The sequence below is a fragment of the Artemia sp. Qi Xiang Cuo genome, chromosome 11 (genome assembly GCF_049724085.1).
Source record: "Artemia sp. Qi Xiang Cuo chromosome 11, ASM4972408v1, whole genome shotgun sequence".
In the NCBI taxonomy this organism is placed as follows: domain Eukaryota; kingdom Metazoa; phylum Arthropoda; class Branchiopoda; order Anostraca; family Artemiidae; genus Artemia; species Artemia sp. Qi Xiang Cuo.
In genome coordinates, this window is record NC_142804.1 from 44,502,459 (window position 1) to 44,513,079 (window position 10,621).

At 37.1% G+C, this 10,621-nt stretch overlaps 1 protein-coding gene across 1 annotated transcript in view; it reads right to left on the reverse strand.

Annotated features, from left to right (window-relative positions):
* The window catches only part of LOC148947016 (WASH complex subunit 5-like), a 30,836-nt gene extending 23,593 nt beyond the window's left edge, over window positions 1-7,243 (reverse strand). Inside the window, exons 1-3 of the mRNA XM_089096487.1 lie at window positions 7,173-7,243; window positions 5,829-6,021; window positions 2,723-3,209 (exon numbers count right to left, since the gene is read on the reverse strand). Coding sequence (XP_088952613.1) covers window positions 2,723-3,209; window positions 5,829-6,021; window positions 7,173-7,243 — 751 coding nt within the window. The remainder of the gene's footprint in view (window positions 1-2,722; window positions 3,210-5,828; window positions 6,022-7,172) is intronic.
* Between the last annotated feature and the right edge of the window lie 3,378 nt (window positions 7,244-10,621).

The window sequence follows — 10,621 nt, forward strand, 5'->3', positions numbered from 1 at the left end:
GTAACAGCGGGAGCCCTGAGGCCTATCCTCCACCTCAGATCTAATGGCCCATACAGGTCAGCCCTCTGTATCTCATAATTTTTACTTTGCCTTAGACCTTAGATCCGCCTGTGCGCCAGAGGCACCCAGAGCATCCCCAAGACTTCGCCAATCTTTTCTGAATTGGACAGCTGCGTATATGTCTTCCCAATCGGGTTGAAGAGAAGCATGGATACTGCGCAGATCAGACTGGTATGTTCGTCGCAAATTGTTCCGAGGTCTTCCCCCTCTTCGACTGCCGTCTGGATGTCAATGTAAAGTGGCTTTTGGGATCTGAGTGTCCTGCATTCAAAGAACATGGCCCAAGTATCTGCACCTCCGAGCTCTAATGATGTCAGTCACCAGAGGCTGGTAGGCAAGTTAGCGGACTTTTTCATTTGCGATTCTGTCTGACCAATGAATATTTAGATTTCTTCGAAGACTGTTGTTCTCGAATGCAAGGATTCTCTTTCTCTGTTGTTGGTTGAAACTCCAGGTTTCGGCTGCGTAAAGGAGGATCGGGATGACGTTGCTGTTGAAAAGGCGTAAGTTAAGCTGGGTCGAGTATTTTTTCGGCTTCCATATGCGTTTGAGCCTATTGAAGGGGGCGTTTGCCTGACCTATCTGATCACTATTTCTTTGGATGTTGATGCCGCATTCTCCTCTATGCTTCCAAAGAGCCTGAATTCCACGACCTGTTCAATTCCCTCAATTCCACATTTGATGTGAAGTTGGAAATCAGTAGTCGCCGTTGTTTTGGTTTAGCTCGAACTTATTCTAAGGCCAAGCTGGCTTGCTTTTCAGCTGACGGACTGGAGATTCCCTATTATGATTTACCTCGACAAAGATGAATGCTTGGATGTGTTCTAAATAGCCTTTCTTTAGGATAAATTCACTCTTGCTTACTTTGAGCATCTTACTATTGAAGTATAAAAAAAGAAAAATTGAACTATTTCCCCCAGATAGCTACATGACGCATTGTTTGCAATCTGGGAAGACGAGAAGTGGATCGCAAGTGTTTTGCAGATTCCAAACATCATATTAATCACTTTGAAAAACAATTAATTCACTAGAAGCCCAGAAAGATTATTCCAAACTCCTTTAAAATCATTAGCGGACTTCCGCACAGTTAGAAGATCGTGAGTCATCTTCTAAGTGGAGAGTCAGTAAGCTATTCCGCGTAAGTTACGAATGGGTGTCTAGACAATATTTAATGGCATGAAGGAGCTCGATCATCTGTAAAACTTAACTCTACAGGGTAAAAAAAGAATACTAATTAACAATTATTTAGTCGTGTAGAATGCAAAATGCAGTCTAGCACAATTGTGCAGTCGTGCAGTTATTTTTTTTTATGAAATATCAAGGCAATTAACCTTGTTAAAACAGTAGGCTTTATCTTCACAATTATTAGCTTTTTAAAAGTTAATCTCCAGTCTGAACCGATAATAGTCAAATTCAACCGCGTTGCTGATTTTGATTTTCATTTATGAATAATTTTTTTTATGAATTTAGGTAATTGCATAGCTGTCTAAAACCAAAAATAATTTCACGTAATATGTTGAATATAATCTGTTCCAATTTTCGACTGCCATGTAATTGGTGACTCCAAATTACTTTTTTTCTAGATAATCTAGAATTTTACTGGATAATATAGCAGTCAAATCAGTAGGGCTGATAACTTACAATATAACTAAGTACTTAATTTTCTTTTTCCATTGAGAGCTTCGTCACAAGTTTTGAGTGCCAAATATCTAGTCTTCTCGAATATATAAATTCCCAGAATTTAGGTATTTGGGGTAAACTACCTACCCGAATCCTGCTTCTAAAATAAATATTTTATGTCCAACGGTAAATAGTCTTTGGTGTGATTTTGGTGGTATTCAATATATTTATCGAAGCCCATGAAGAGTAAGTGAAGCTAACAGTCAATCAAGTACATTAACCCTGAAGTATTGAACCTTTGAAGATCAGATTGTCATCTTAAATTATAAAGGACTCATTTTACCCAGCAACTAATTGACCCTCCTTGATTTTGTGGAGTTACGCGTGAGCAAACAGTCCAGGTATCTTTTTATTGAAACTTACTAGAAGTTCTTGATATGCACTCTAATCAGAGCCATTCCTAGTATTATTGGGGAGGGGGGGGGGGAGGAGAGAGCACTTGCCTCGGGCTCAGAAATTTTAAGGGGCGCAAATTTTCAAATAAACAACCTAATGGTTATTATCATTTTGTAATTTTTGAAATTTATTTTTATTAAAATAAAGCAAGAAATATTGAATCAAAATAACTGGAACTAATAAATGGCGCAGTTAATAAATGAAAGCAATTAATAAAAATAAATTTAAAAATAAATAAAGTAGTTAATTAGTTAATAAACTGAAAATAATTTTGTTAATAAGGGAAAATTTTGTAAAAATTTGGCCTGAAAATTTTTTTGGGACAGAGAGGAAGGGGCGACAATCAAGATTTTACCCAGGGCGCAAGAGAGACCAGAACCGCCATTAGGCAACCAGGTCAGCTGCCACCAGCACCGCAGCTTGGGGGCACTGCGGCTGTGGGATTGCCTTGTTTGATCAAATTTTTCACTTTGATCTGGCTTTTTTCGCTTATATTTGAGTCGGAAGGAGACGCTGTAATTAAGTTTTGCCCCGAGAAACACCAGCCCTAGGAACGCCTCTGATTCTCATGTTAAGCTCTACTCACCAATTATTTCTTCTTCAGTAGCTGGTTTAAGCGTATCTTCAAGTTCTTTCCAACTTTTATCGCCTGCCAGAGCCTGCACTCGTCGGTGAAATTCCTTAGCATTTTCTCTTATCATTGCTTCCAGAAGCCTAACAAAACAACATACTCCTACAGTAGAAACTGCCTGATGCATCATCTCCAAAAACTTCATCTCAAAAATTTTTGAACGGGTTTTTTGGTCAAACCATGCCATTTCACTATCAAGATAAATTGTTAATTTTGGGTCAGTAATCCTGACTATCTCTCGAACGAGGCAACCAATTGCAGTAGCAGATTGATTATCTGTCGGGGTTAATTGCGGGATAGGAATAGTCCGTGACTGATACTTGCTCTGCCAATGAAGCACATGAACTCTCTGAAAAGCATTCATCTCCTGTTCTAGCATAAAGCACAAAATCCTTGTTGATTCTTCGTTGATAATACGAAGACCATGAAAGCTGACAACATCCTGAAATTTTTGAGTGTGTTAATACAGCACCAGAAATTTACCCGAAGTTTATTCCATGTATACATGTATGGGAATTTTTTCGTGAAAGATAGGGGATCTACGCATAAAAAAATTATTAAAAATTCATTCTACTGCATTTCTAGCTTTCAGTTTAGTAACAGTATTTTTAAATATGAACAAGAGATGTAATAAGAGGTATAATGAGTAAGAGATTTCGGCACAGACTCATTTCTCGACATCTCGTATTTTTTCAATTGTTCCTGGTCAAGTTTAATCAAAGCATTGCATTAATAAAAAAACATGAATAAAATAAGATACAAATAAAGTATATTGAAAAAAATCCAATAAGGTAAAAAAAATTAATATAAAAAGGTGTCCAAAAATTTCCAGTGTTTAAACATGGATTAAGTTTTAAAAAATGAAATGAAAGTAAAGGGCAAGATCAAGACTTAGAAAGCAGAAATTATCCTGTGAGGCAGTCCCACCTTCTCCCTCAGCACTCCATCCTTTACGCCAAAGTGTGAGTACTACTTCAATGATAATATTTTAGAAAATATAATACGAACTTTCTTGTGTTCTAATAACTATACTAATTGCTAATAATCAAATACATATTTAAGATCACCATAAAAAGCTGATTCTTTTACTGAATAATATCAATAGTTAGGCAACAAATCTAGCCAGCAGGTAATTACCAGTGCTTCATTTATCAAAACCCTTACAAAAGATCGGAAATGAAGATGTTTTATTTAAGGCAATTACGAATAAATAAATCTCTACTTTCTCAATGTATTGTAACCAAAAACAATTCCTATCGACTTTCCCCTGTGTTAGAGCATTCATGCTTGAAGAATTGGAGAGAAAGTCAAGCTTTAGCGTTAGGAATAGCGGGAGAGGGGTAGTGATGAGGTGACAACCTTCCTTATATACAGGTTAAAATACGGTCGTGTAGAATGTTAATGTTGCTTTTTACGCCACTGCTGTTAATGTTTCTTTTTTTCTATTACTGCTAATAACAGCTCATTTCAGCAACAATGCACCTTAGGCCAACGTGTTTTTACTTGAATTTGAGAAAAACTTTTTAATTTAATTTCCGATCCTTTGTAGTAGCATATTCAGGTATATCCGAAATACGTGTGAGATACCTCCGTTTAACCCTCCACTGTCACAGTGGAGGGCTATGGCAGCTTCTGGAGCGGAAAGGCTAATCCCCGAAGCAATAGTTTTTGTTAGTTTTAAATTTCAACTTCATTTTTTCCTTCCGTAAGAATACACTGTTTATTTTCTTAGTTAATTGTAGTCAAGAAGCGCCCTCATAAATGAATGAATGAATTTACTTTTTACAACAAAGTAAATGCAGAGTACAATATAAAAAAGGAGAAAAATGAACATAACAAGAAAAAAAGAAAATAGAAAATTACCATGAAAAAAAGCACAATGGGCAGGGAACTTCACATATAACTAAAAAGGGTCTGAAGTGGGTCGCATGGACCCAAATAGCTTTGCGTCTTATGTACTAGGTTAGACGCGAGTTCAGCTAGCTGTGCTGGGGTATCTGGAAGCAGAAACTAGCCGACAGTTTTCCTATTGTGTTGTGACTGACGCAGGAATATTAGGTACTTACGATACCTAAAGTAACCCACCCTCAGTAGTTCCTTGTCCTTTTTGCGCAAGATGTGGTGAACACCACTCCCTCATTGGGGAGCAGCAACCGGAATAAAGCCACGCCAGGCCTCTTCTATTGAACCCTGCACGATTCGGAACAATCTTACCATACAAAATTCATATGTTTCGGAGTGCCATACTAACGAGGAGGTAGAATAGAAGAATGATTTTTAATTTTGTGTCTTCGGTATCCAATTAGGTCGTGGAATTTTTAGAAATTAATTTATTTCGTTTATTTTTATTTATTTATTTATTTTATTACTATTTCTTTTTTGCCCTTTTTTTGGGGGGGGGGGGCTAAGGATGGCTGGTAGTAATTGTGTATGTAGGGTTTTGTAAAAGGTGATGTCTGCCCATACAAGTTTAATAGACTTCGGGTTTTGTTGTTAATGTGTTTTATTTATTTTTTTAATAAAACCCTTTTTTCTCTCTAACGATAATAGAAGATATAGCAGTTAAAAACAAACCAAAGCTAAGGCCAAGCCAATTAAACTGTTCAACACATGGTGTGGACGTCGTTTCCCTTACTAATGGGGAGCAGGAGGACATAGCATTGAAACATAGAAAATCGCACCTTTACATATTTATGGAAAGAAAACGGTCTGCCAGTACCTGCTGCAAAATTTCGAAGTTAACCAAAAGCTTTTCCTAAGTGCGGCTGACAAGAAAAAAAATCATCGACAGAAGCAATGAAACTTGTAAGTGTCTTTGGAAAATAAAGATAACTGGAGAAGACGCAGACAACTGGCAAAACGCATTTGAAGATGTAGGATGATAGGACACTACCCTGGCGAATGTCTTTTAGAACCTCAATGTCCTCACAAACCTCATTTGACCATTTAGGTCACATTAAGCACTGTAGGTCAAATTAAGTTACCAAAAACTAAGCACTTAAGTGATAGACCAATATATTCCCTTCCGGAAGAGACGAAATATAGCTTGCGAATAAACTACGTTGTCGAAAGCGCTGGAGATGTCTACCACACAAAGATATAAAGGATACTTGTCTTTGACCGCATGTTCCATCAACTTCGTCAGAATATAATGGGCTTGATTGCAACCCATATCTTTATGGTAGCCCAGTTGGTAAGAGGTGAAATCAAACTTATGAGCAATATCCGGAAGAAGAATATACTTTAAAATCTTACTGAAAAAAAAAAAAAAATTGTAATAAGCCTTAAACTGACGCAAACCTTCGGGTCTTTACCTCTTTTGGGTTACAAGGCCGTCAGGGAAAATATACGGCACAAATGATTGCAAGAGGACATTTGGAAAAATAACTGAATATGTGTCACAAGTAACAAGCAATCAACTTTTCATCTTGTCCGTTGCAGCATTATGGCCGTTAAGATGAGCTCGGCGTAGCAATCATTTATATTCACGCTTGTTTTTCTGATTCATAACATATACTTGTCCTGTCTTCAGTCTATCACATTTAACCCACATGCGTAGCCAGAAGCCTTTTTAGTTTCAGGACACAGGTTCCATTAGGGTTTTCAAGTTCCAACCCGTATTTTTCCGTGGGAACAGCGGTGCTCACTGAAAATCTTTGACAACGGACTACCTCGTTGTAATAACCGTTCAAGAATGTTCAGGGAAAGGACAGAGGTTTGCAGCAGCTGATATGGGACCTTGGTACCCAAAAGTTGGGCTGATAGAGCAGTCAAATATAATTCAGGGTTTACATGTTTCCAATTCAGTTTACTGTACCACTTCCGGTAGGTGTGAACGGAAATGAACTGTACAAAACAGGGAGTAGATGCTGTGAACAAGATAGGAAGATAGTGGTCCTCAATTTTATGATCATGGACGCGGACACTGGAAGGGAAGAAATAAGAAGATGCAATTACGTGGTCTAGATTTGAACTGCTAGAGCCCAAATTATGAATGTAAGTATAAGGTAAGACCTTATCGGGTATGAAGTATCCATTAGGTAGAACATCGAGCATAATATCAATACACTCAGATTGCAAGATCAAACTCACGCTAAAATCACCTGCAATTATCCATTTTTAGCAAAAATAATTTTCAGTCTTAACGTGCACACTATTCTCATGGCCAGGAAGCGTGTCGAGACGGGGATTTCTAGAAATGGGGTCTTTCAGATCGGTTGGAGGATTTTTCAGCACTATCGCACAGGTAGGGCTACGGGCTGCTATAGCTCGAGGTGCAATATAGCCCCGGGTGCCCATTTGCGCGACATTTAGCTTACCAAAGAGGGCTTTCAGTTCATTAAAACAGGAGGTCACATAAGATGCTAGCAAGATCAGGGTCATAGAAGGTATAACGAGTACTTACATAGTGCACTTGGTCACGAAAACGGGAGGAACTAAATTCTGACCGTCACTGAATGACAAGGTTAATGTCATATTCCTTATTATGTTTGCCGCGAAGTTCGCCAGGGGGGGGGGGAGGTAGCTCCTCTGGTAGAATGATGTGCATAGAAGTTTTAGAGCGTCTCTCAGGCTCTTAAAATCGAAAAAATCTGCGGCATACTTCTTGATCTAATCATTTGGAACGCCCTGGTTGGGATTTCGCCGAAAGAAGTTGAGAACCAGACAATAAACTAGCTGATTCGTGGCATCTGCATCCGCCATTTTCTGAAAGAATACAGAATGAAAATTTTATTTAAGAGAATGTTCGTGAATAATTCAAGGGAAGCGTCAGTTCCTGCTCACCTATTCCCTGTAATTTAATGGAGATAGCTATGGCGGGTACACCGACGCTTCCGGCAAGTCTTGTGCTGGTCTGTTGCGCCCCTCTTGTGCTTGATTTTTCACACTCGATCACGACAGACAACGTTCAATCTAACAGCAACTACTGCCGCATCTTAAGAAAAGGAGCTATGGGTGGCGAATACTTCAGTAATAGATGTCACTGGCAGGCCTTGAAATTGGCTGAATATAAATTGCACTAAAATTAGAAATTGAAAACATCTGATTTAGCTAAGAAACTAAATCCAAGAGGAATGCCTGAAACTGCAACAGAGTCTACCCAATACTGCTTAAAAATGGGTTTTTTTTATTACCCACCGCAACTTATTTCAGGAAGTTTTAAATATGTAAGGGTTATGAATATTATTTTTGTTCACAACATAGATATCTATGAAATTCTGAAATTTTGGCCCAAAATCAGTTAATTAAAATGTGTGCAATAAAAATTAATAAAATTTTTAATCAATATTAAAAATCAAGTGTTTAAAATTAATACTTATTGAAAATTTCTAAAACAGATAATGAATAGCTGGTTCAAACTTGAATGACATTTAAAAAAAACAATCCATTCTATAGTGCGTGGAGCATGGAGATGGTGCCCTTCCACTTCGTCCTCCACCTACAGTAACTCTGAGGCCCAACTGAAAAATTATGGGATTCAAAGTCAGTTTTTTTTGTGCTTTGACCCTCACCCATAGGATAAATTCTCTGGGTCTCCTACCTATGGGTTGGAGTTGTGCACCTGGCTAAATATATGTTTTAAAACTTTCTTATCATTTAATACATAATAGCTACTGAATAAAAAACACATTTCATTAAAAAAAAAAACATTCTTTTTCATTAATTATTGGTAAAATGCCTATTAGAAACAAATACACAAAAATGTATATAGGAACAAAGGAAACGAATCCAAAAGAGGGAATGAACAGAGGAAAAGGATAGCCAATAAATTTAAAAGAGTCGAATTTTTTACTCGGTATCAATTTTCACTCAACTGGGTAGGAAAAGTAGGAAAAAAAAATGTGTTTTTTAACATTTGATCCCTTTTAAATTCTAAACCGTATTAAAGTCTTTATAAATATTTCTTTTTTCGAGGAATTCACAGGTTAGCAGCAAAAAAAATTTAAAGGAAAAAATAAGTGCTTCCCTAGGACCAAGTTTCCCTCAGAAAATGCACACCCACAAAATAAGAAAATTCGAATAAAAGTACAAAGCTCTCTAATAAAAAAATTGTCTACATGTATCGTTTGATTTCGAGGTGTCGTATCTTTATTTAGTATAGAACTATGAGAGCATTCCTCTTATATGAAATGGTGAAAATCTAGGGAGTTTGGGATCATCAAACACAAATCAACGGTTTTACAGTATTTTTTTTGAGAAGATAAATTATTTGTTATGAAATGAAAGTAAAATTACTTATTAAAATTGATATTTAAAGTTATTTGTATGTGGAATTGAAAGTTATTCTGATGGTCTTGAAACGGACCATGTTCCCATTCAGAGTTGTAATTTAAAATTCATTAAGTTACCCTTTTTCATGACAATTGTCACCGTTTTTAATGGTTAAAAAGGGTACCCTTTTTAATGACACTTTTTGTTAATTTTATGTAAATTTACTTAACTTATCGATTTAACCAGGTAACCAAATTATTACAACTTTGGGTCAATTTCTTAATACTTATTAAATAAAAACAACAAGTTTTTTTTAACTGAAAGTAAGGAGCGACATTAAAACTTAAAACGAACAGAAATTATTCCGTATATGAAAGGGGCTGTCCCCTCCTCAACGCCTTGCTCTTTACGCTAAAGTTTTTTATTGTTTAAAAAAAATAGAGTTGTGAGAATGTCAAACTTTAGCGTAAAGAGCAAGGCGTTGACGTTTTTGAATAAATACAGGTTTTGATCTTGGCTCAAAGTACATGAATAATTAAAACAAAATTTTCATATTAATTTTCTTTTATTTGGTTAAATGGCTTTCTCGAAACTTTTTTAACTTTATTTACGAACGTTTTTATTAGTAATAAATATACGTAGCTTACGAAATAACTTACGTAACGAACTTCTATATCCATATATTTTTAATACGTATATTAGGGGTTCGCCCCCAAGTCAATAACTCGCTCTTTAAACGAAAGTTCGAATTTTGGTCCAATTCTTTAAAAATAATCCCTTAAACACAAAAGCTGTTAATTAGAATAAATAGCTCTTATTAAAGCACTAAAAAATCTCTGGCTTAAAGAATGAGGTATTGACTAGGGAGTAAGCTCTATTATATATGTAATATTTTCTGTTCGTTTAAAGTTTTGACTTTGCTGCTGTTGCAGCTGAAAAACTTGTTTTTTATATTTAATTTCTGATCTTTTTTTAAATAATGCTGGGAAGTCCGGCGTCCCCTTCATAGCAATGTCCCTTCCCCCATGAAAACCTCCTTCATGGAAAGATCCTCCTACACGTGCCTGGGGTCGGGAGTTCATGGAAAGAACCCCTGACCCCAGGCACGTACCCTGGAATTTTTTTCGGGAGGGGGGGCAATTTAATTCGGAAGGGGCCAAATCCTTCAAACCCATTATTCTGTGAGAAAAATCAGAAAATTATGGGAAAATGAAAAAAATCGTGAGATTTCGGGGGGTCCCGGGCCCGGAGGCCCCCCTCCCTGCGTACGTCCCTGCCCGACCCCCCCCCCCCCGGACTACCAGGAAAAATCTCCCCTGAAAACGTCTGTACTGTATACTTCCCAATAACCAATACTATATGTTAACATTGTGTGAAGTTCATAAATTTCAGCCCTCCTCCCGGGAACTTCGGGGGATTAAGTCATCCTAAAAGACATACTTATAATATTTTCGAACATGCTGAACAAAATGGCTGTCTCAAAATTTTGATCAGGTGACTTTGGGAAAACAATGAGCGTGGGAGGGGGCCTAGTTGCCCTCCATTTTTTTGGTCACTTAAAAAGGACACTAGAACTCCTAATTTCCATTCCAATGAGCCCTCCCACGATATTCTAGGACCACTGGGTCGATACGATCACCC